This window comes from Leuresthes tenuis, unplaced genomic scaffold, assembly GCF_036924035.1.
Source record: "Leuresthes tenuis unplaced genomic scaffold, fLeuTen1.0.hap1 SCAF_17, whole genome shotgun sequence".
Classification (NCBI taxonomy): domain Eukaryota; kingdom Metazoa; phylum Chordata; class Actinopteri; order Atheriniformes; family Atherinopsidae; genus Leuresthes; species Leuresthes tenuis.
In genome coordinates, this window is record NW_027325371.1 from 913,350 (window position 1) to 939,726 (window position 26,377).

At 39.5% G+C, this 26,377-nt stretch overlaps 1 protein-coding gene across 1 annotated transcript in view; it reads left to right on the forward strand.

The window, feature by feature from the left end:
- The window catches only part of LOC140273400 (uncharacterized), a 28,469-nt gene extending 2,159 nt beyond the window's left edge, over positions 1–26,310 (forward strand). Inside the window, exons 2-5 of the mRNA XM_072368945.1 lie at positions 9,381–9,674; positions 13,778–14,170; positions 14,938–15,158; positions 17,296–26,310. Coding sequence (XP_072225046.1) covers positions 9,381–9,674; positions 13,778–14,170; positions 14,938–15,158; positions 17,296–17,541 — 1,154 coding nt within the window. The 3' untranslated portion in view covers positions 17,542–26,310. The remainder of the gene's footprint in view (positions 1–9,380; positions 9,675–13,777; positions 14,171–14,937; positions 15,159–17,295) is intronic.
- The last annotated feature ends 67 nt before the right edge of the window (positions 26,311–26,377 follow it).

Consider the following 26,377-nt stretch of genomic DNA (forward strand, 5'->3'; position numbering starts at 1 on the left):
GAAGATAACTTCGTCCTTTTTTGTCCGAAGTGAAGATAACTTCGTCCGTTTTTGTCCGAAGTGAAGATAACTTCGTCCGTTTTTGTCCGAAGTGAAGATAACTTCGTCTTTCTTTGTCCGAAGTGAAGATAACTTCGTCTTTCTTTGTCCGAAGTGAAGATAACTTCGTCCTTTTTTGTCCGAAGTGAAGATAACGTCGTCTTTCTTTGTCCGAAGTGAAGATAACTTAGTCCTTTTTTGTCCGAAGTGAAGATAACTTAGTCCGTTTTTGTCCGAAGTGAAGATAACTTAGTCCTTTTTTGTCCGAAGTGAAGATAACTTAGTCCGTTTTTGTCCGAAGTGAAGATAACTTAGTCCGTTTTTGTCCGAAGTGAAGATAACTTCGTCCGTTTTTGTCCGAAGTGAAGATAACGTAGTCTTTCTTTGTCCGAAGTGAAGATAACTTAGTCCGTTTTTGTCCAAAGTGAAGATAACTTAGTCCGTTTTTGTCCGAAGTGAAGATAACTTCGTCCGTTTTTGTCCAAAGTGAAGATAACTTCGTCCGTTTTTGTCCAAAGTGAAGATAACTTCGTCCGTTTTTGTCCAAAGTGAAGATAACTTCGTCCGTTTTTGTCCAAAGTGAAGATAACTTCGTCCGTTTTTGTCCGAAGTGAAGATAACTTCGTCTTTTTTTGTCCGAAGTGAAGATAACTTCGTCTTTTTTTGTCCGAAGTGAAGATAACTTCGTCCGTTTTTGTCCGAAGTGAAGATAACTTCGTCCGTTTTTGTCCGAAGTGAAGATAACTTCGTCCGTTTTTGTCCGACGTGAAGATAACTTTGTCTTTCTTTGTCTGAAGTGAAGATAACTTCGTCTTTCTTTGTCCGAAGTGAAGATAACTTCGTCCTTTTTTGTCCGACGTGAAGTTGACTTTTATCCGTTAGATTTTTTTTTATGACTTCATATTTAATATTTTGATTTAACCGAATTTTCCTTTGAGTTTAAATGCCACCAAACACAAGCTTAGAAAATATGCTCGTTATAAAAATGACAAAGTATTTTACTATTATACTATTATGTACTATTGTAAAGAATACTGAAAACTTACTTTAGTGACATTTATATCTCAGAAAATATGACAGATCTTGAACAGTGACACTGCTCCTCCAAGCTAACGTCAGAATAATTAAAGTGGCAGCACGTACCTGGGGTCCGACACTTTCAGCATGTGGGCAAACATGCAAACAGTCGACTACTTTTTCTAAGAGCCGAGTCATTTTTGTTTGGTCCAGGAGGAGAATAAGTTTCAGGACGTGGAACTAATGATTACGCTGCTGTTTCTGCCAGAGTTTGCACGGAGAGCGGAAGCATCAACACAAAGTGACGCAGTGTTTCACCCACGTTGTGTGGGACGGAGCTAGCTTACCGTGGTTCTACCAGCGCCATGAGGACAGCTAAACGCTCGTGTGACAGTAAACAACAAATAACTGCTTTGGTGATTAATGTTAGTTTAATGATGACATCATAATGATGTCACGACTAGTTGACTTCAGTGTGCTTGATTAGTTAACCTCAAATCACTTAAAATGCCCGTCCTGAGTTATCGGAAGCGAACGACAGAAGTTAAAGATAAAAGTTATTTAGTCTCTTTATCGTCTCTGTGGTAACAAACGTGTGATTTCAGTTGGAAAACAAACTGCTTTAATGAGGTTTTCATTACAACAAAGAAAAATAAAGATTTCTGAGCTTACGACGTGTACATGAACGCAGCACGAAGTCTCTCAGGCTTTGATGATTAAAACAATGTAGATTTCAGACTCTAAGGGGTGTACCTTGAAGGCACCACGAAGTCCCTGTTCTTCGGGTTAGATTTAACAAAGTTTCACTGCGTCTCTCCGTGATTTCAGCGGAAACACGACATTTTTAACCGTTCAGTCTGCTCAGTTCATCTGTGATGCTGCTCAGGTTTTCCCCGGTTCTGAACCGTCTGACCTGGCGGGTGGATTCCTTCGGTGGGTGGGGGGACTCGGGGGTGTCGGGGTGTTGGTATGTGACAGCCTCCACAGAAGCTGTGGCTGAAGGTCGAGGTCAAACCTCTGAGCCGGATCGGTTATTAATAAACCCGACCAGTTAGCTGCTCCGTGACGTCCTGAACTGAACAACTCGCCCATAACTGCTCTGGTTCAGGATCCAGAGCCTGATCCAGTTCTTCCTCCAGTTCAGAGGTTAACTGGAGATCGGCTCCTTGTTTTTCTCTGAAGTCTCGATCGTGTGACGGCGAGCGGCTCTGCGGCGAGCCGTTTGGATGCTTTCACGAAGAGACGTGAAACAGGAAGAGGTCAGCAGCAGATAAACGGAGGGAAGAGTGACGGCAGAACCCACTTCCGCCGTGTTCTGGTGCCCAGTTTCCACCGTGTTCTGGTGCCCAGTTTCCACCGTGTTCTGGTGCCCAGTTTCCACCGTGTTCTGGTGCCCAGTTTCCGCTGTGTTCTGGTGCCCATTTTCCGCCGTGTTCTGGTGCCCATTTTCTGGTTTCCACCGTGTTCTGGTGCCCAGTTTCCGGTTTCCACCGTGTTCTGGTGCCCAGTTTCTGGTTTCCGCCGTGTTCTGGTGCCCAGTTTCCACCGTGTTCTGGTGCCCATTTTCCGCCGTGTTCTGGTGCCCAGTTTCTGGTTTCCACCGTGTTCTGGTGCCCAGTTTCTGGTTTCCGCCGTGTTCTGGTGCCCAGTTTCTGGTTTCCGCCGTGTTCTGGTGCCCAGTTTCCACCGTGTTCTGGTGCCCAGTTTCTGGTTTCCACCGTGTTCTGGTGCCCAGTTTCTGGTTTCCACCGTGTTCTGGTGCCCAGTTTCCGGTTTCCACCGTGTTCTGGTGCCCAGTTTCCGGTTTCCGCCGTGTTCTGGTGCCCAGTTTCCGCTGTGTTCTGGTGCCCAGTTTCCACCGTGTTCTGGTGCCCAGTTTCCACCGTGTTCTGGTGCCCAGTTTCCAGTTTCCACCGTGTTCTGGTGCCCAGTTTCCGCTGTGTTCTGGTGCCCAGTTTCCACCGTGTTCTGGTACCCAGTTTCCACCGTGTTCTGGTGCCCAGTTTCTGGTTTCCACCGTGTTCTGGTGCCCAGTTTCTGGTTTCCACCGTGTTCTGGTGCCCAGTTTCCACCGTGTTCTGGTGCCCAGTTTCCAGTTTCCACCGTGTTCTGGTGCCCAGTTTCTACCGTGTTCTGGTGCCCAGTTTCCGCCGTGTTCTGGTGCCCAGTTTCCACCGTGTTCTGGTGCCCAGTTTCCACCGTGTTCTGGTGCCCAGTTTCCGCCGTGTTCTGGTGCCCAGTTTCCGCCGTGTTCTGGTGCCCAGTTTCCGCCGTGTTCTGGTGCCCAGTTTCCGCCGTGTTCTGGTGCCCAGTTTCCGCCGTGTTCTGGTGCCCAGTTTCCGCCGTGTTCTGGTGCCCAGTTTCCACCGTGTTCTGGGGCCCAGTTTCCACCGTGTTCTGGTGCCCAGTTTCCACCGTGTTCTGGTGCCCAGTTTCCACCGTGTTCTGGTGCCCAGTTTCCACTGTGTTCTGGTGCCCAGTTCCCACCGTGTTCTGGTGCCCATTTTCCACCGTGTTCTGGTGCCCAGTTTCCACCGTGTTCTGGTGCCCAGTTTCCAGTTTCCGCCGTGTTCTGGTGCCCAGTTTCCACCGTGTTCTGGTGCCCAGTTTCCACTGTGTTCTGGTGCCCAGTTTCCACCGTGTTCTGGTGCCCAGTTTCCAGTTTCCACTGTGTTCTGGTCCCAATTTCCACCGTGTTCTGGTGCCCAGTTTCCACCGTGTTCTGGTGCCCAGTTTTCACCTTGTTCTGGTGCCCAGTTTCCAGTTTCCACTGTGTTCTGGTCCCAATTTCCACCGTGTTTTGGTGCCCAGTTTCCACTGTGTTCTGGTGCCCAGTTTCCACCTTGTTCTGGTGCCCAGTTTCCACCTTGTTCTGGTGCCCAGTTTCCACCTTGTTCTGGTGCCCAGTTTCCACTGTGTTCTGGTCCCAATTTCCACCGTGTTTTGGTGCCCAGTTTCCACCGTGTTCTGGTGCCCAGTTTCCACCGTGTTCTGGTGCCCAGTTTCCACCTTGTTCTGGTGCCCAGTTTCCACCTTGTTCTGGTGCCCAGTTTCCACCGTGTTCTGGTGCCCAGTTTCCAGTTTCCACCGTGTTCTGGTGCCCAGTTTCCACCGTGTTCTGGTGCCCAGTTTCCACCGTGTTCTGGTGCCCAGTTTCCACCGTGTTTTGGTGCCCGGTTTCCACCGTGTTCTGGTGTCCGGTTTCACCTCGTCGTGCACCGGACCAGCTTTTTACAGGTGGGGTTACTGTTCTTAGCTACAGCTTACCGGACCGGAACCTCGAGCTCTTGGTTTAGGTCTCAGAGTCAATGTTTTGCCAAAAGCTGTCAAACTGCTAATTCTGATGTTCTCCCCCTTTAAGTTCTGTCCCGCCGAACCAAGAGGAACCAAGGCACAAAAAATGAGTCATTACAGATGCAACATGTCTGATAAACGGACCTGTTTTTGTTCTGGTTGGACTTTGGTTGGACTCAGAACTTAGAGCAGGTAACAGGAACCTTCACCAGCAGCCTCTGATGCTACAGATGCAACACGCCTGATAAAAGCAGCTGTTTTTGGACATTGGTTCCAGGCTGAAGCTGCTCTGAAGGATGATGTTGTTCTGGTGGCGTTTCCGCAGCAATGAGCCGCTCTTTGTCCCGTAAAGTTGTGTAAACTGTAAAAGTGTCTCCGCTGCCCGGCCCCGGCTTCCTGCTGTCCTCTGATCAGTTATTAAAGCAGAGCGATGTAAAGACCGCGGCTGCTCGGCGCTCCGCTGGCAGCTTTATGAGCCGCCTGTCCACGCCTCGTATATCAGCGGCCTCTTTAGCACTGAGCCGAGAGCCAAGATGGTGGATGGGCGCCATGACGACACGTGCCGCTCCAAGCTGTGGCTTAAATAAAAGCTGGTAGATGTGTCATTAAAAAAGTCATCCGATCAATCAGTAGAACCATACATTAGCTGAGTAACCGTCCAGAACCGTACCCATAGAACCGGGTTCTGACCCGGTCAGGTCCTCATAAGGGTGGAGATCTCCTCATTTTTGGAAGCAGAAAAACACAAACAGATGATGGATAACGTGCGCACATCTGCTCACTGGAGCGCACACTCGCTGTTCACCGCCACGGAGGACGTGAGGACGCCGTGACATCACAGCGTCCACGGCGAATGTTTTGAGTCTGCTTTGGTTAATTTTCTTTGGTAATTATCCACTTTAGCCTTAATTTAGTGTCTTTATGTCACATTTTGGCCGTTTGGGAACACGTTTTTTGTCTTTTCTAACTTTATTGGTTTATTATTTATTGATTCTGTCCCTTTAAGTTTGTTAAACTTTGGTTGATTTGCATCTCGGATTCATTCTGGTCTCATTTTGTCTTATTTCAATATAAACTGGTTTTTCTTTGTGTTTCTGTAGTTTTTGGTTATTTTCTCTCTTTGTGGTAGTTTTGAGGCTCACGTTGTTTAACTTATTTTGGTAATTTTTCTTTTTTTTGCCGGTTTAAAAGCTGAATTTAGTCTCTTGTGATAATGATATTTAATATATTCGTTATAAACTTAATGGAAGCTTTAAGGAGCCACGGCAGGTCAGAACAGGGTCAATTTTGAGTTTTGGACCAGTCTGCTCCTTCTATATCTGTTCTTTCCACCTGCTATATTAATAATATTCTACATTATTATTCTATATTACTAATGTTCTACATTATTATTCTATATTATTATTCTATATTACTAATGTTCTACATTATTATTCTATATTACTAATGTTCTACATTATTATTCTATATTAATAATATTCTACATTATTATTCTATATTATTATTCTATATTAATAATATTCTACATTATTATTCTATATTATTATTCTATATTAACGATGTTCTACATTATTATTCTATATTACTAATATTCTACATTATTATTCTACATTATTCTATATTACTAATGTTCTACATTATTATTCTATATTATTATTCTATATTAACGATGTTCTACATTATTATTCTATATTAATAATATTCTACATTATTATTCTATATTATTATTCTATATTAACAATATTCTACATTATTATTCTATATTACTAATGTTCTACATTATTATTCTATATTATTATTCTATATTAATAATATTCTACATTATTATTCTATATTACTAATGTTCTACATTATTATTCTATATTATTATTCTATATTACTAATATTCTACATTATTATTCTATATTATTATTCTATATTACTGATGTTCTACATTATTATTCTATATTAACGATGTTCTACATTATTATTCTATATTAATAATATTCTACATTATTATTCTATATTATTATTCTATATTAATAATATTCTACATTATTATTCTATATTACTAATGTTCTACATTATTATTCTATATTATTATTCTATATTACTAATATTCTACATTATTATTCTATATTATTATTCTATATTACTGATGTTCTACATTATTATTCTATATTATTATTCTATATTAACGATGTTCTACATTATTATTCTATATTACTAATATTCTACATTATTATTCTATATTATTATTCTATATTAATAATATTCTACATTATTATTCTATATTACTAATGTTCTACATTATTATTCTATATTATTATTCTATATTACTAATATTCTACATTATTATTCTATATTATTATTCTATATTACTGATGTTCTACATTATTATTCTATATTAACGATGTTCTACATTATTATTCTATATTAATAATATTCTACATTATTATTCTATATTACTAATGTTCTACATTATTATTCTATATTATTATTCTATATTACTAATATTCTACATTATTATTCTATATTATTATTCTATATTAATAATATTCTACATTATTATTCTATATTAGTAATATTCTGTATTATTACTGAGGGCCTGAACATTTATTCTGTTTTTGAGCAACTGTTTCCAATACTATTTAAATCTTTAAATGCTGTTTTTAGCATTAATATCTCAGCCTCTGTAGCACCGACTCACACCAAACTTTCCAGTTCTACACTCAGCCGTATTCTGAAGGTATTTACCGAAGGGTTTCTGAATAAACCATTCCTGGCCTGATTTATGGGACATTATAATAAAAATATAGGGAAATTCTATGTTTTTAAGTCTATTGACGGTATATATTATTTTCTTAGGTAATGAAAGCAGATGTCCTGAAATCTTTTTGTGATTTTCTTTTCATCTGGTGTGTAAACAAAATGGAAAAAGAATTTTGCACCTGTTTTTTTCATATATTCAGATCTATCAACTGGAAATATGCAAATATGCAAATGTGTGCATATTTAATGAGATAATGCCTAATTTGCATAATTAAACAGACATTTAAAAACCTTGTAACACATTTTTTTTCATTTGTAAGTAATCAGCTGAGGAAGTTTCATGGTCACATCTGTTATTTTAAAAAGTCTCTCCTTAAATAATATTCTGGTTGTTTTGAGTTTCTTTGCAGCCATTTTGTCTCGTACTCTGTTTTTGTATCTTTCTGGGAAATCTCTAATTTCAGGGATTAGGCCTTTGTGGGGGCCCTGAGCCTTTGGGGCCCCTGAGCCTTTGGGGGCCCTGAGCCTTTGGGGCCCCTGAGCCTTTGGGGGCCCTGGAGCCTTTGGGGCCCCTGAGCCTGTGGGGCGCTGCTGTGGTGAAAGTGAGCGTCTCTGTTTCAGTTGTCAGAGTTCAGCAGCAGCTCCTCTGGTTCAGCTGGTTAACGCCTGAGGCTGAGCCGGTTCAAAGGTTAACAGAGGTCAGAGGTCAACAGCAGCCAGCTGACCTCAGGCCTGCGGCGGCAGCTTCAGAGACCAGAGCCGGTTCGTTTTTTTCCAAACGACAAACCGAACCCCAGCGACGACCCAAAGAGACGACATGAGGCCGTTACCTCAGGAAGGATGCGGTTAAAACGTCATTAAGGCTGCGTTGTGCCTGTTGGAACTGATTTAAAGATCAGAAATGTCCACAGACGGGAATAAGTGGAATAAAACTGGAGGAAAGTGTCAGAAATGTTTGAAATGATGAGTTAGAGGTTCCCTGAAGTGAGCCTGAGGTCCGTTTGTTTCCTGGACGCTGCGCTTCGGTCACATGACTGAACATCCGACCGTCTGTTAAACCGTAGGATCTGAACCAGGAGCTTTACTCGGTCCATTTACGGGTCATTTGGGACATTTTTGGGCCTTTTCGTCGCTGTTGTTCATGTTTTACTGATTAAATCTTTCTTTTTGAGCTCATTTTTCGGTAATTTTAGTCCCACTTTGGTCATTATTTAATAACTTTGTCTTATTTTAGCCGTTATTTGTACTTATTTTGTGTTTTTTTGTTGATAATTTTGTCTTTTTGGTATAATTCAGATAATTTCTTCTCTTTGTGCTCATATTGCTGTTAAACTTTGGTAGATTTGCATCTTTGATTCATTTTGTGGTGACTTTAATCTCATTTTAGCGTTTTCCTTATTAAAATCTATTCATATTTTGCAAATAACCATATTTGGTTATTTTGTGTCTTTATGGTCGTTTGGAGGCTAATTTTGGCTCAATCTTTTGGTCATTTTTACACCTTTGATACTTTGAAGAACCTCTTTTCGGACTTTAAGCTGGGTTTTTCTGAACAATCATCGGGCTGAGGAAGTAATTTCAGCTGCTGAAGACGAGTTAGCTTCTAACTAGCTTCTAGTTAGCTTCGTGTCCTCTCCCGACTCCTGAGTGATGAAGCTGTTTTAAACATAACTTTGCAGCACCGTTATCATCGCTGTCATCACAAACTCCAAAAATAGGGACGTTAAGGAAGATTAGTGAAGGACGTCCAATCAAGTTTTGTTGTGTCGGATAATTTAAAATACTCTCCCTGCTGCACACATAACTGCATTAAAGTCCTGAACATCATGTTCGTGTTCACGTTTCTTCAGATTTCATTTGTTTTTGATTCTAAACATAATTCAGTTGCAGTTCTGTGGGTTTTATTTGAACTAAAGTAACTATTTCAGGATGAAACTGAGCTTTCCAAAGTAACGCCTGGGATCAGACCCCAAGTCTACCTGAAGAGCAGACGTCAAGGACGCAGAGCAGCAACAAAATGGATGAAAAGAGGAGGAAGTTTGAATCGTTTCTGTGCATGTGGTCTCCTGAGCGCTCACCTGAGTTACCTGCTGACGCTGTGTGTGACATCATCAGCTGAGTCGTTGCTAAGCAACAGAAGCAACAGCCCCAAAAACAGCAGCGAACACGTTTCCTGCTGCTGTTCTCATGACTGTGGCGAATGTTTTCTTCTTTTGGTTTATTGATCGTTTATCTATAGAGTACCAATAATAACACCCCCCCCCACCTCTGTCCCGCAGACCAGCTGAAGTGCGTCATGGAGCAGGTTCTGGACTTCGCCGTGCGCGAGCTGACAAAGATCGTGGAGGCGTCGTTCGACGACCTCCTTCTGGAGATCACGAAGATGGAGAAGGAGCAGCAGCTGCTGGAGGAGAGGCTGGGGAAGAGCTGCGAGAGGGGGGGAGGAGAGAAGACGAGGGGCGCCGGCGGCGTGAGGAGGAGGGGCTCGGAGAACGACTCGGTGTCCCCCAGCGGGTCCGAGGAGGCCCGGGAGGAGCCGGCCAAGGTGTCCAAAGAGACCGTGCCGACAAATGGTGAGTAATCATCCTGCAGGTAAAGCTGACAACACAGGTGCTGTTTTACCTCTCGTTCACGTTAGCAACCGTCGCCATTCTCAGAGAAATTGCTCACATGCTTCCTTTGTAGTTCGCGTGTTACCAGAGGATCGCATGAGGGGGCACACCTGGTCCCTGAGACCGGAAGCTGCTGCCGGATTTACAAAAAACAGTGATAAACGGTGAATATGCTGTCAGGTTAGCGTGAGGCGCCGACGCCAACATACAAAACATCAACATCAGTTATCTGCATACATCGTAAGGATACAGGTAATCGCGAACGTTCGAACAATATACCCGCCGTCCTGTCAGATTTGTTCACATTTAATTGTGTACGTAAATACGTTTGATGTGTACGTAAATACGTTTAATGTGTACGTAAATACGTTTAATGTGTACGTAAATACGTTTAATGCGTACGTAAATACGTTTGATGCGTACATAAATACATTGATGCGTACGTAAATACGTTTAATGCGTACGTAAATACGTTTAATGTGTACGTAAATACTTTTGATACGTACGTAAATACATTCATACGTACGTAAATACGTTTGATACGTACGTAAATACGTTTGATGCGTACGTAAATACGTTTGATGCGTACGTAAATACGTTTGATGCGTACGTAAATACGTTTGATGCGTACGTAAATACGTTTGATGCGTACGTAAATACATTTGATGCGTACGTAAATACTTTGATACGTACGTAAATACGTTTGATGCGTACGTAAATACGTTTGAAGCGTACGTAAATACGGTTGATGCGTACATAAATACATTTAATGTGTACGTAAATACGGTTGATGCGTACGTAAATACGTTTGGTGCGTACGTAAATACTTTGATACGTACGTAAATACGTTTGATGCGTACGTAAATACGTTTGATGCGTACGTAAATACGTTTGATACGTACGTAAATACTTTGATACGTACGTAAATACGTTTGATGCGTACGTAAATACGTTTGAAGCGTACGTAAATACGGTTGATGCGTACATAAATACATTTAATGTGTACGTAAATACGGTTGATGCGTACGTAAATACGTTTGGTGCGTACGTAAATACTTTGATACGTACGTAAATACATTTGATGCGTACGTAAATACTTTGATACGTACGTAAATACGTTTGATACGTACGTAAATACGTTTGATGCGTACGTAAATACATTTGATGCGTACATAAATACATTGATGTGTACGTAAATACGTTTAAAGCGTACGTAAATACGTTTGATGCGTACGTAAATACGTTTGATGCGTACGTAAATACGTTTGATGCGTACGTAAATACGTTTGATGCGTACGTAAATACATTTGATGCGTACGTAAATACTTTGATACGTACGTAAATACGTTTGATGCGTACGTAAATACGTTTGAAGCGTACGTAAATACGGTTGATGCGTACATAAATACATTTAATGTGTACGTAAATACGGTTGATGCGTACGTAAATACGTTTGGTGCGTACGTAAATACTTTGATACGTACGTAAATACGTTTGATGCGTACGTAAATACGTTTGATGCGTACGTAAATACGTTTGATACGTACGTAAATACTTTTAATTGTGTACGTAAATACTTTGATACGTACGTAAATACGTTTGATGCGTACGTAAATACGTTTGATGCGTACGTAAATACGTTTGATGCGTACGTAAATACATTTGATGCGTACATAAATACATTGATGTGTACGTAAATACGTTTGATGCGTACGTAAATACGTTTGATGCGTACGTAAATACGTTTGATGCGTACGTAAATACGTTTGATGCGTACGTAAATACGTTTGATGCGTACGTAAATACGTTTGATGCGTACGTAAATACATTTGATGCGTACGTAAATACTTTGATACGTACGTAAATACGTTTGATGCGTACGTAAATACGTTTGAAGCGTACGTAAATACGTTTGATGCGTACGTAAATACGTTTAATGCGTACGTAAATACATTTAATGCGTACGTAAATACATTTAATGCGTACGTAAATACATTTGATGCGTACGTAAATACGTTTGATGCGTACGTAAATACGTTTGATGCGTACGTAAATACTTTGATACGTACGTAAATACGTTTGATGCGTACGTAAATACGTTTGAAGCGTACGTAAATACGTTTGATGCGTACGTAAATACATTTAATGCGTACGTAAATACATTTAATGCGTACGTAAATACATTTAATGCGTACGTAAATACATTTGATGCGTACGTAAATACGGTTGATGCGTACGTAAATACGGTTGATGCGTACGTAAATACATTTAATGTGTACGTAAATACGGTTGATGCGTACGTAAATACGTTTGGTGCGTACGTAAATACTTTGATACGTACGTAAATACGTTTGATGCGTACGTAAATACGTTTGATGCGTACGTAAATACGTTTGATACGTACGTAAATACTTTTAATTGTGTACGTAAATACTTTGATACGTACGTAAATACGTTTGATGCGTACGTAAATACGTTTGATGCGTACGTAAATACGTTTGATGCGTACGTAAATACATTTGATGCGTACGTAAATACGTTGATGCGTACATAAATACATTTGGTGCGTACGTAAATACTTTGATACGTACGTAAATACGTTTGATACGTACGTAAATACGTTTGATGCGTACGTAAATACGTTTGATGCGTACGTAAATACGTTTGATGCGTACGTAAATACATTTAATGCGTACGTAAATACATTTAATGCGTACGTAAATACATTTAATGCGTACGTAAATACATTTGATGCGTACGTAAATACATTTGATGCGTACGTAAATACGGTTGATGCGTACGTAAATACGTTTGATGCGTACGTAAATACGTTTAATGCGTACGTAAATACGTTTGATGCGTACGTAAATACGTTTGATGCGTACGCAAATACATTTAATGCGTACGTAAATACGTTTGATGCGTACGTAAATACATTTAATGCGTACGTAAATACGTTTGATGTGTACGTAAATACGTTTGATATGTACGTAAATACGTTTGATGCGTACGTAAATACGTTTGATGCGTACGTAAATACATTTGATGCGTACGTAAATACGTTTGATGTGTACGTAAATACGTTTGATGCGTACGTAAATACGTTTGATGTGTACGTAAATACGTTTGATGTGTACGTAAATACGTTTGATATGTACGTAAATACGTTTGATGCGTACGTAAATACGTTTGATGCGTACGTAAATACGTTTAATGTGAACGTAAATACATTTAATGTGTACGTAAATACGTTTGATGCGTACGTAAATACATTTAATGCGTACGTAAATACGTTTGATGTGTACGTAAATACGTTTGATATGTACGTAAATACGTTTGATGCGTACGTAAATACGTTTGATATGTACGTAAATACGTTTGATGCGTACGTAAATACGTTTGATGCGTACGTAAATACGTTTGATGCGTACGTAAATACATTTGATGCGTACGTAAATACGTTTGATGCGTACGTAAATACGTTTGATATGTACGTAAATACGTTTGATGCGTACGTAAATACGTTTGATGCGTACGTAAATACGTTTAATGTGAACGTAAATACATTTAATGTGTACGTAAATACGTTTGATGCGTACGTAAATACTTTGATACGTACGTAAATACGTTTGATGCGTACGTAAATACTTTGATACGTACGTAAATACTTTGATACGTACGTAAATACGTTTGATGCGTACGTAAATACATTTAATTGTGTACGTAAATACGTTTGATGCGTACGTAAATACGTTTGATGCGTACGTAAATACATTTGATGCGTATGTAAATACATTTGATGTGTACAGAACTTTCTGCAAACCAAGGCACCAAACATCCACAGGAGAAGTGAGACAGCCGTGATAAACGTGCAGTGAACTGTATTTAGGCTAAAGGGGCCGTTAAGTTTTATTGGTTGGAGATGCTCCGGCCGGTCTGTGAAGTTCTGCTTTTCTGTCACATAAAAACTGAGATTTTCAGGCAGCTTTTATCAGATGTTTTTAACAGATGTTTTTAACAGATGTTGGACAGCTGTTACAGATTTACTCCCCCTCCCCCCGCAGAGCCAGAGCGCCCTCCCGTCCTGTCGGTCTCCCAGGACTGGGTTCCCATCCTGGACAAAGTCTTCGGACAGAAGTGGTGCAGCGACGTCTGGCAGATCAAAGAGCTGGGTGGAGGTGGTGGGCGGAGCCCGAGTGTGGAAGGGGGGCACCACATTGAGCCTCTCTCCTCCCCCTCGGTGATCCTGCAGCCCTCCCCTTCCTCCCCCCAACAGGACCCACGCTGGACTCCTCTGGAGGACATGGAGGTGTTTTCCCCTGATGATGAAGACGCTGCAGACACTCAGAGGAACTCCACCTCCGGACCCCCACCTGAACCCCCACCTGGAGCCCCACCTGGAGCCCCACCTGGAGCCCCACCTGGGCCCCCACCTGAACCACCCCTCAGCCCCAAAGGTGCGGGAGCTCGCTTCACCTGAGCTTTACTGACTGAAAACCAAACAACAGAAAAATGTAAACATTCAGCTGAAAAAATAAAAAAATACAGATTTGGAAGATTAAAAATATTTTAAAAAAGCTTAAAATAAAGAATAAATGGAAAATACATAAAAACGAGTCATGAAGAAGTTGTTGAAACAATATAAGATTGAATATTAAATATAGATTTTACATTTTATTACAATAAAGTCCACTTTAAAAAAAATTAATTCAGGGAAAATGATTTTTAATCGTTTGTGATATTTATGAAATTAATAAACCATAGAAACAAGACTTTAAGCCTCTTTTAGTCAGTGTGGGGGGTGTTTAACATTTAATGAAAACAGCTCAAACTATCATAGTTTATCTGTCAATTAAATTAACTTGGAACCGAGAAAATCTTCACATGATAAAGAAAAAGCTCAATATAAATAATGTATAATATTTATTTTTATTATATGCATCACGATATAAATATAGATAAAAAAAATTTAATTTAATTTAATGGAAATGGAGAAAGTAAAGTAATGAAAATCCAAATAAAATGAAAAAGGAATATTGCCTTTAAAACTACTTCCTTTAAATCACCATCTGCTGTTTGTGTGGCGCCCCCCAGTGGACAGTGGAGGTAACTGAAGTAAAAACCTTATTCGGGTCTTTGATCTTTGATCGGATGTGATTGTTTTGTTTTAATTGATCAGGTATTGGTTGGTATTGATCAGCTTTGTATTGATCCCCCCCCGCAGGTCGCAGCTCCTCTGCCTCGATGCTTCATCGCCTCCTCACTCTGCCGTCTCAGCTGCTGGACGACGACGACGACGAAGCTGCCGCCAGGGAAACGCTGGTCGCTCTGACGACCAACGGCAGCAACGATGGGCGGGACGGCGCCGAGCCGCCTGACCGGACCCTCAGGGAAGAGGAGGAGGAGGAGGAGGAAGAGGAGGAGGAGGAAGACAAAGGGCGGAAGGTGAAAATGTTTCTGATCAGTTCACGATGAAGCAGGAAATTTACTTCAGACAGTTTGAACATCTTTCATGTTCTCATTAATCTAATTTGATTTGTTAATAAACCTGCAGCATCCCATAAAGTCAGTGAACCTTTTCCCACTTTGCTTCCTTCTGCCAACACTTAAAGCCGTTCTGACTCTGAGGAAACCAGGTGATGCAGAGTTCCAGCTGTTATTTTGTCCCATTCCTCCTTAAACAGGTCTTAAGGTGTGCAGCAGTGCGGGGGGGTGGTTGTATGTGTTGATTTTCAGCCTTTACTCATTCTGTCAACCCCATAAACAGACTAAACTGATCAGTTTTACATGTTATAACATTCCTAAAAGGCTTAAAATAACTTTTACAGCCACAAATTGGAAAAACTTGGGATAGTTTTCTGCAAAAACCGTTATTTTGATGTTTTCTCTTACTTTTACTTCCTGTCAGACAGTCTGAACTCAACAGATTTCCTGTTCAGCTTCATTTCATCTGTGAACAAACATCATTTCTACACCTCAGACCTGCAGCATCCCATAAAGTCAGTGAACCTTTTCCCACTTTGTGTCCTTCTGCCAACACTTAAAGCCGTTCTGACTCTGAGGAAACCAGGTGATGCAGAGTTCCAGCTGTTATTTTGTCCCATTCCTCCTTAAACAGGTCTTAAGGTGTGCAGCAGTGCGGGGGGGTGGTTGTATGTGTTGATTTTCAGCCTTTACTCATTCTGTCAACCCCATAAACAGACTAAACTGATCAGTTTTACATGTTATAACATTCCTAAAAGGCTTAAAATAACTTTTACAGCCACAAATTGGAAAAACTTGGGATAGTTTTCTGCAAAAAACGTTATTTTGATGTTTTCTCTTACTTTTACTTCCTGTCAGACAGTCTGAACTCAACATGTTTCCTGTTCAGCTTCATTTAATCTGGTAACAAACATCATTTCTACACCTCAGACCTGCAGCATCCCATAAAGTCAGTGAACCTTTTCCCACTTTGTGTCCTTCTGCCAACACTTAAAGCCGCTCTGACTCTGAGGAAACCAGGTGATGCAGAGTTCCAGCTGTTATTTTGTCCCATTCCTCCTTAAACAGGTCTTAAGGTGTGCAGCAGTGCGGGGGGGTGGTTGTTTCTCTGCTGGGGACAGGTCAGGACTGCAGGCAGCCAGTCCAGCACCCGTACCTCTTCTTCCTCAGCCAGGCCTTTGGACTGTGGCAGAATGTGGTTTTCCATGGTCTGCTTGAACAATGCTGGGACGTCCCAGGAAAAGATGTGGCCTTGAAGGCAGCATATGTTGCTGTAAAATCTCAGTGAACTTTTCTGCATTAATGCTGCCGTCACAGAAGTGGAAATGAGCTTTGCCCCCTGATCCAACCCCATACCATCACAGAGCCTGGCTGCAGGGACTGGCTGCTGACAGCAGGCTGGATGCTGCTTTTGCTCTTTGCTCCATTTCTTCCAACAAAGATGTGGAATACTGATGGGTCTGACCACAGCACACGTTTCCACCGTGTGACGGTCCATCCCAGACGCCTCCGAGCCCAGAGAAGTGGACGAGGTTAACATCAGGCTTCTTTTCTGCACAGTAAAGCTTGTGAATGGAACTCTGTATTGTGGTGCTGGACAAAGGTTTCCACAGTAATCCCTTGTCCATGTGCTTCTATCAGCTGCTGATGAATGACGGTTCTTGATGCAGCGTCTGAGGGGTCAGAGGTCACGGGGTCCAGCTTAGGCTTGCTCCCTCGTCCTTTACACTGAAACTCCTCCAGGTTCCCTGAATGCTTTAATGATATTCTGCTCTGTAGAGGCAGAAATATGCAGATCCCTTCCAGTCTTTCTCTGAGGAACGTTGTTTTAAACACAAACTGGAGCTCCTCTGAACATCTTTGCTGCTCAGACTGTCCTGGAGGCTGCTTTAGGACCAGATCAGGGTTAGAATCAGCTGTTTGAAGTCATATTTGTCCTTTTTTTTGGCCCTAAATTGGCTCCATTACAGCTTTGTTTGGAAGGTCTGATGTTTGTTGAGTAAAGAAGTGACGGAACGTCTGATTTTAGACCTTCCGGTGCTTTTGATGAAACAGTTTTTAATGTTATTTTCTTTCTTTCGGTGCCGGTTTCTCGCAGAAGAAGCGGCGGCGGGTTTGGTCGGAGTGTGAGGAGTGCGGTCGGAGGTTCAGTCGGATGTCCCTCCTGAAGGCTCATCGCCAGACTCACGCCACCGGAGACGCCGCCACCGACACGTCTTCGCCCGTGTCTCCGCCCACCGCCAACGCCTCGCCGCTCCGCTGCTCAGAATGCGGCAAGAGGTTCTCCTCGTCCACCCGCCTCCACAGCCACATCCGGACCCAGCACCCGGAGAACCGGTCCTGATCGTCCGGGGAGGAATCAGAAGAGTTTCCCTCACAGAGACAACAGGAAGTATGAATTTATGCAAAGGAAGGACCATCCCGTGTTCTGGTTCTGGTTCTGCTCACATCAGAACTTTGACATTCAAAATGGACTCGAAACCTTCGGCCAAAGTTTGGTTTACAGGAAGTCCTCAGCGGTTACTTCCTGTTTCGTAGAATAAACCGGTTTTCAGGTTTTAAAGTGGGTTTAAGTTCAACTGAAAAGGGAATCGGCCGAGTCCCCGGTCCTGACCCGAGGATCGGCTCCGAGGAGATATTGATCAAGCAATCCATCGATCACTTCTGGTTTGTTCTGGGAAACCGCTGAGTTTGGAGCTCTGGAAACATCTTCGTGAAAACAGCAAAGTTTCAGCTCAAAGCCGATTTACGATTATTTGGTCGGAAGAATCCGAAGAAGAATCCGAAGAAGAGTCCGAAGAAGAATCCGAAGAAGAATCCGAAGAAGAATCCGAAGATTTCAGGCTGCAGCGGCTCTCAGTTGCATTTAAGAGCATCAAATCAGATCAGACAAAAAGTTCGAGGCGCAACTTTTTTTCTTTATTTACGAAATTTTCTTAATTTTAACATTCTAGAAACTTTAGTTACTTTTACACATTGAAAACGATTCCGTGGCGGATGAACTCGAGGGGAAGTGTCCGTGAACACGCTGAATAACCCACCACGAATTGACCTGTCCTTTGGTTTAGGACTCGGGATCCTTTTTACGATCAAAGAACAGCGAAAAGCGAATTTTAACGTCTGACGAACTGGAAACTTTTGTTTTGTTACCGTTTATCGTGTTTGATATTTCTGTGAAAGGACCAGCCGGTGAAGAGGCGTCGAAGGGAATAAAAACGCACACATCCTCCTCTTCTCCTGTAAAATAGTCCTCCAGTTGGACGGGAAACGAGCGCCGCAGACTGCAGGCGCCTCCTTTTGCAATAAGCTCGTCGCCATGACAGTCGGACTCTCTGGGCGCCGTTTCTTCACCGCGTGGACGGCCACACGGAGGTTTTTAAAGTGCTCCTTTTATTGTGTTTGTTCAAATCAACTTTTTCTATTCTTTTGTTACTGTTCTGGATTATCGTCAAGTGCATTTTTGTGGTTACATTTGACTTTTTTGGATGATTTCTACGGATCTTTTTGTTACTGATCAGCACAGGAAACGGAGGAGGATGAACAGCTGTTTAGGTTTGAATGTGAATCTCGGTGTTTTTTTAATTCCTTTAAACTCTTCTTCTTCTTTTGTTTCGGTTTACTCCTGCGGCCTCCATCCCTCCATGCCATTTCAGCTCAGAAACCTCATGTTTACACGCATGTACCTCTGAAAAACAAACACAACCATCTAGTTTTAAACATTTTCCTGTATGGAAGCTCATTTTTGCCCCAAAAAAAGAAGAAAAAAAAAGATTTGAAAACATCTGCCACGCACCAGAATATGGAAAGAATAGACGTCTAATTTTAAAACAGCCATTTTATTTTCAATTTTTATTTCTCTGTTCAAATTATTTTCATTATATCACAATTGTGACTTTTGCTTTTACCTTTCTTGGCAGAATGGGGCTTCCATACCTGCACAGATAAAAATGATTCAACAAAGCACAATATTTATAAATATTTTCAGCTCTCAGATGGAAAAGGTTTTATCAGGTTATTAATTAATTAATCCAACGCAGTAGATAAAATCAAATATTTGACCTGAATTACAGAATTTGTCTGAATCATCAAAAACAAGAAATAACAAACAGCAGCGAAGTTGAATTTAATCTGATTTTATCTCGAATGTGCCCAGTTTAATTCTTAAGTTGAACAAAAACTTCGTAAAATTCCAAGTTAAATAATCGAAACATCAAACGTTCATAAAGTCGGTTTCTTTTCGTCGGCAAATTTAAGGTTTTTAAAAAGCAAATTTTGCTTTAAATTAGTGACAGAAGAAAATCTGAAAGAATTAGAATGGAAATACGGAAATATAAAGACAAATGACCCTGAAAAAATGACGTTGTTTTTAAAGTAAATGAGTTTTTGTAAATTTGACCCTTTTTAACTGATTTATTTTAAGTTACTTATTTTTTCTTCATAGATTTATATCTACATATTTCTCTCATTGCTTTATTTCCGAACAGTTTCTTCACCCATTTGAGGTGAGAAGTGAGCTGTAAATGAACTTATTTAGATTAACTTATTTCTTCGTAAAACAATTCTTAAAAAATTTTTTTTCAGTTTTACTCAAAACTGATTTAAGCAAAAACTTAACAGTAAAGACAAAAAACAAAGTGGGAAAAGCTTAAGAAAAGAACAACTGGCATTTAAACAACAACTTGATCAGTTTTTTATACAAGAAATGATGGATAATGAAAACTTAAATCATGAACGTAGACAGAAATGAACAAATGTGAGCTGTTTTTGTCATTTGTCGTTATATATCTTTAATCCATTAATTTATAATTTTATTTCTGCGTGCATTTCCTCGGCTGTAGCTCCAAAGGTTGGTTTCGATTCCCAAACTCGGGAGAGCTATACATGTGCTATCCATGTAGCATTTATTTTCTGATTCTTTTACAGATTATTTTTCCTTTTTGCACTCTTGTAATTCCATATTGCTCAAATCCATTGGCTTGATCTCCGTTTTATTTTCCGTTAAATGGCGAATATTTTAATCGCCATCTTTTTCCTGATGTGTTCATCCGTCGATCGCTTTGGATATAAATTAGTAATCTATGGAAATATGAAATATTTAATCTTCAATTCAAATCTTCAATAAAAAGTATTCGTAAATATTCGTAAATATTCTCTTTTCTCGTATAGAACAGCCACAGCGAAAAATAACATCTGCAGGAATTAATTGTTCTATAAATTAAGTTAAATGCTGGATAAGAAGGAACAAAACTGTAAATCTTCCAGAATATAAGTAATTTGTCAGAGCTTCTTAAATAAAATGGTGTCGTGATATCCCAGAGTTATCAGAAAGTATTGTGACGATAATGTGATTTGATGTTAGCTACAGATGGGGTATGAGTCAGGGTTTTATATATATATATATATATATATGTATCTTTTTTTTAAAGGACAAAATAATCAAAGATTAATGTTATAAAAAATAGATAAGTAAATAAAAAATCAAATTAACACAATATATCAAACCTTTGGTGGATATCGTGTTAATTTGAATGTTTTTGGCCCCGAAAAAATCTGACCGCGTTCACAGAATAAATAAATATAAATTAATGAATAAATAAATAATGTAAATGTGGAAAAATAAAGTTTTTAAACTTTATGGTTAAATATGCAGAAATGATGTAGTCTGATTAATTCACGAATCTTAATTTTTACTAATAATTTAATTAATTAATTTACAAAAATATTTAACACAAAAGTAGAGAAAAATGAACATTTAAGACTTTTTCTTAAATGTTTTAAAAGTAAAATTAAAACATTTTCCAGTGCATGAATGTGAAGTCTCTCCCTAATTTGCATATTTTTATATAAAATGTTCAATATTGATTAATCTGATGTCCTGCTGTGGCTTGTTGTTGTATGGAAGCCCCTAGATCCTACAAAATAAATGTAATGTAAAAAAAAATATGATTTATAAATGAAAATTACAAAAGTTCACCGTGAAATTTAAAAAAAAGTAATTTTGAATGAGTTCATGTCCCATAATTTCACTTAAATTCTTATTTTGTGTTTTAAATCTCCCTTAAACCTTCGAACATTACGCTGCTATCCTCAAAATTTGCCAAGGAACAAATTGTCCGAACTTTGCTTTCATGGAGTTAAGTGTAAGAAAAAACCTTCAGACTCTATGTTGGAAGTTTAAATCATTCCTGCTTCGTAGCGTCTGAAGAGCGACAGAAACTCGTCATTCTCTCTTTTTTACGTTTATTTCTGCGAAGCTTCAACACGAACTTCTACGGTTTCCATCGTCTTTTTCTGATCCAGCTTTCACTCGTTCGAACTGAAACGCTCGATAACAATAAGGCCAGATTCTGCGGCCAGTTTGATTCGTTGATGCAGAAAACCTTCAGAAGAGGCGGGAAAAGAATCTTCTGATCGTTGCTTCTCGAACATTCGTGGAACCGACGCCGAACATCTTCGTTTTTATCCAATTCGTTGCACTTTCACTCCACCTGTGTTCACATACCTCATTTTTCAAGTGTTTCTGTGTCCACACAGACCGATATACCTCAGATGTACAGTGACTACGAAAATTAGTTTATTCTGTTTGTTTCGTATGTTTGTTGTCTCAATATTTCTGAAACGGAGCCCCGAAGCTGTCGGGTAAAAACCACAAGACTTTAAAACTCAGGTTTAATGATTTAAAATGAGGTTTAATACATATGGATTTTATTATTTCATTTTTTTAAAGACATTTTTAAACAGAAATTGGCAGAAGTGTGTTTTATGACTCGGGGAAACTTCACGTCTCTTTTAACGGGAATGTACGGAAGCCCATTTACGCCAATATATCGAAGAAGTTAAGGACAAAGATTTATTGAAAGAACATTTTAAAAAGTTAATGAATTATTGTGAAGATATAAAAGTCCAGATTCTCTTTCCTTTTATGGGTAAAAGATCAGCAAAAAGTTAAAAAAAAAAACCTTTAAAATTGAACCAGGTAAAATCTTATGTAAAGAAGCTTAAATTTTATTTCTCTCATGTTTCTTTTTCTTAGATTTAGAGCTTTTTCCTTGTTTTGAAAGATAAAAAACTATAAATTAAATTTTTTTACAAAGTACGTCAAAAAATAATTAAATCAAGTAAAAACAAAAATGATGAAATTGTGTTAAAATCTATTTAAAAATAGATTTTTAACGTGCTTTGATTATTCATCGGTTAGATTTATTTTTCATCGTCTGGATCGAGATTATCTTAAAAAATCACAATATATGAAGTGATTTTAAGTCGATATTTTTTTTATTTACAGGGAAAACAGCAGCAATAAAATAAACTAACTTTAAACATTTAAATAAAAAGTTTGTGGAAATGTTTCAACATCATAAATCATGAAAGAATAAAAGATGAAGCTAAGGCGCAGACACTCAGTCACGTGGTTTTTACGGGACAGCCGTGGATTCAGATCTCACCTGCAGCAGCCAGGTGTGTCACAGATGTGTTCGTGAGCCTTTCTCCTGACAGCAGCTGCGTCATGTGACCTGTTTAATCCAATCACGGCTCCTTCTGTCTTGTTTACAAACCAAAAAGAGAGATAAATGTATCCGTGTGGAAACGAACTCGATCAGATCATCCGAGTAAATGATCCTGAGACCAAGTAACGAATCGTCTGTGATCATCAGAGCTTGTTTTTATTTTCAAAAATGAATTTATATGTGAAGGGAAATTTACCTCCAAAGAATCAGAAACTGTTGGAAAAGAAATCGGATGACTAGAAGGAGCTCATAAAAGGGAAACTTCATCCTGTATTTGTATTCAAAATGTCTCCAGATTGTAGATTCTAACACGAAATTATCAGCTTTTTCTAAGCTGATCAAACCTGTAAAACTAAATGTGTTGAATAAACCTCATCATGTAAGGTTCTGTTGGTTGTAAATAACCTCGATGTGGATCATGGACCTTCTGCTTTTTGTCATAACCTTTAGAATTCATCGTTACAACATCCCATAATTATGAGGACAACATAGAATTTAACAATCTTATGATTCGTGGTTCTAAACCGAAGCTTTTTATCTCAAACAAGATCAGTTTGTTTTTGATCAAATTTGGAGTAATGAAGGAAAAACAAGGGGAAGAGATCTGTGAAATATACCCATAATAAAACCTGCAGTTCAGTTCTTTTACAGATAAATAACCAGCTGGTCAGGCTCCTAACCCTAACCTAACCGGTCTGGATCATCTGGTTTAAGCTCCTCACAGCATCCAGATAACCACAGTATTCATTTTTTTGGTTGTTTTTCCCACAGTTTGGGTTTACTGCTGCATTTTATGCACAACAAAGGAGGGGAGTTGGACCTGTTTTAAGAGACCAACAAATAAAACTGGACAGATTTAGTCTTTTTTAGCCATTTACATTTTGGGATGTTTGAGACAGTTCTGTTGCTTTCTTGATTTTGTTCCAGTTACTTTCAGATTTAATTGCATCTAACTCTGCGTTAGGTTTTTAACTTCTCGGCTAGGTTTAGGATCCATAACTTCTTAGTTATGTTTAGTAACTATTACTTTTAAAACTAAGGTTTAGTCACCATAACTTATTGAGTAGGTTTAGGAAGTCTACCTTCTTAGCTACATTTTAGAAGCATAACTTATTAGTTAGGTTGAGTAACCGTAACTTATAACCATAACTTGTAGTTACATTTGAGACTTTTTTGGTTATGTTTAGTGACTAAAACGTCCCGGGCATGTTAAGGAGCCATAATCTCTTGGCTAGGTTTAGGATCCATAACTTCTTAGTTATGTTTAGTAACTATTTTAAGGTTTAGTCACCATAACTTATTGAGTAGGTTTAGGAAGTCTACCTTCTTAGCTACATTTTAGAAGCATAACTTATTAGTTAGGTTGAGTAACCGTAACTTCTAACCATAACTTGTAGTTACATTTGAGACTTTTTTGGTTATTTTTAGTGACTAAAACGTCCCGGGCATGTTAAGGAGCCATAATCTCTTGGCTAGGTTTAGGATCCATAACTTCTTAGTTATGTTTAGTAACTATTACTTTTAAGATTTAGTCACCATAACTTATTGAGTAGGTTTAGGAAGTCTCCCTTCTTAGCTACATTTTAGAAGCATAACTTCTTACTTACATAACTTACCATAACTTGTAGTTACATTTGAGACTTTTTTGGTTATGTTTAGGGACTAAAACGTCCCGGGCATGTTAAGAAGTCATAATCTCTTGGCCAGGTTTAGGTGTCAGTACATAGTCTTTGGGGAAGTTGAAGTCCTGCGTTAGGTTTTTAACTTCTTGGCTAGGTTTAGGATCCATAACTTCTTAGTTATGTTTAGTAACTATTACTTTTAAGGTTTAGTCACCATAACTTATTGAGTAGGTTTAGGAAGTCTCCCTTCTTAGCTACATTTTAGAAGCATAACTTCTTAGTTACATAACTTACCATAAGTTGTAGTTACATTTGAGACTTTTTTGGTTATGTTTAGGGACTAAAACGTCCCGGGCATGTTAAGGAGTCATAATCTCTTGGCCAGGTTTAGGTGTCAGTACATAGTCTTTGGGGAAGTTGAAGTCCTGCGTTAGGTTTTTAACTTCTTGGCTAGGTTTAGGATCCATAACTTCTTAGTTATGTTTAGTAACTTACTTTTAAGGTTTAGTCACCATAACTTATTGAGTAGGTTTAGGAAGTCTCCCTTCTTAGCTACATTTTAGAAGCATAACTTCTTAGTTACATAACTTACCATAAGTTGTTGTTACATTTGAGACTTTTTTGGTTATGTTTAGTGACTAAAACGTCCCGGGCATGTTAAGGAGTCATCATCTCTTGGCCAGGTTTAGGTGTCAGTACATAGTCTTTGGGGAAGTTAAGTCAGACGTTACTGAAGACATGCTTGAACAGTGTTAACAGTGAATCTTACTGTCAGAAGGACGGAAAAGATCTGAACTGCAGGTTTACGAATCTCACAGTTGTGTAAAAGACCTGATTCTGAGGAATCGACCCCATTTAAAGACTTGTTTTGTCTTAAAAACATAAAATCAGCATTTTGTTGTGCTTCTGCTTTCATTGTGGATTTATTACCAGAGAAGATCTTCTCTTTGATACTGTGAGAACGGGATCGTGTACATAAAATATTCTTTTTTTTTTCGCATTATTTTTGCCATTAAAATTTCTGTTACGTGAAATAATTTCCACCAGATGCATTTCTGTCGTTTCGCAGCAGGTCCAGCTGTTACATCGCATCATGGGTGGCACTGAGACGCAGTCAGACGCCGCTTGCGTGTACATATCACAGAGCTCGTGTAATTTCCCGTCGGTTCATTTCATTTGTTGGCGGTTTTCTGAAGTCCTTTTGAAGAGAAGACGATGTTACTGTTAAAACTGCTGGTTAAAAAGACAGCAGCGCCGTAAAGTACAAGGATTCAGCACTTAGAGCCCAGACGGACCTCGAATCTGGACCGGTTCCTGAAGGAGACCCTGTGGATGTCACGCAGGGGTTCCTCAGGGAACGATTTTAGGTCTTCACAATGTTTGATGCATATGTGGGAATGCAGGGTTGCAAGGGATGTTTTTTTGTGTGTTTTAATGGTTTTCTTTAAAGCAGACTGTGTTTGTAATGACGAACATGACTAATATGGAGGCTTTTGTTGTTGTTTCATATTTTATCTGTTTCTACATCCTGTTTAATGTTGATGAGCTGCGTTTGACAAAGAAAGTTCATCTCGGTCTTGGTTTGGATTTGATGCAATACTTTTATAAAATGTGCCCTTTTCTGTAATTCAACACTCTGATGAGTCCAAATCAAAACGTTTCCTTTGTTAGATCGCAGCTCAAAGCGATGAAGAGTCGGGACGGTTAATCCTTCAGTCAACAGACGGAGCGCGACTCAGCCAATGTGAAAACTCAACGTGACCAATGTCAGTTTTAGCCAACGTGGCGCCTGGCGGCTTTGCTTCGTTGCCCGTATTGATCACAGCTGAACTGTCTGAATGTCTTTTAACTGTCTGCTGCGAGGAAGTGACGATGAAGACCACAGTGAGGGTGTTTTATTTTGTTTTTTAAATTTTTTATTATCTGTTTTAGTCAATGAGACTGGGTACTTTTAGTGTAAAAATTCAAATAAATGTTCACGACACAATGAGGTCTGACCAGCTTTGTGCCTTTTTTCTCTTTGTTCAATCGAATCTTTGCAGTTGCAGCA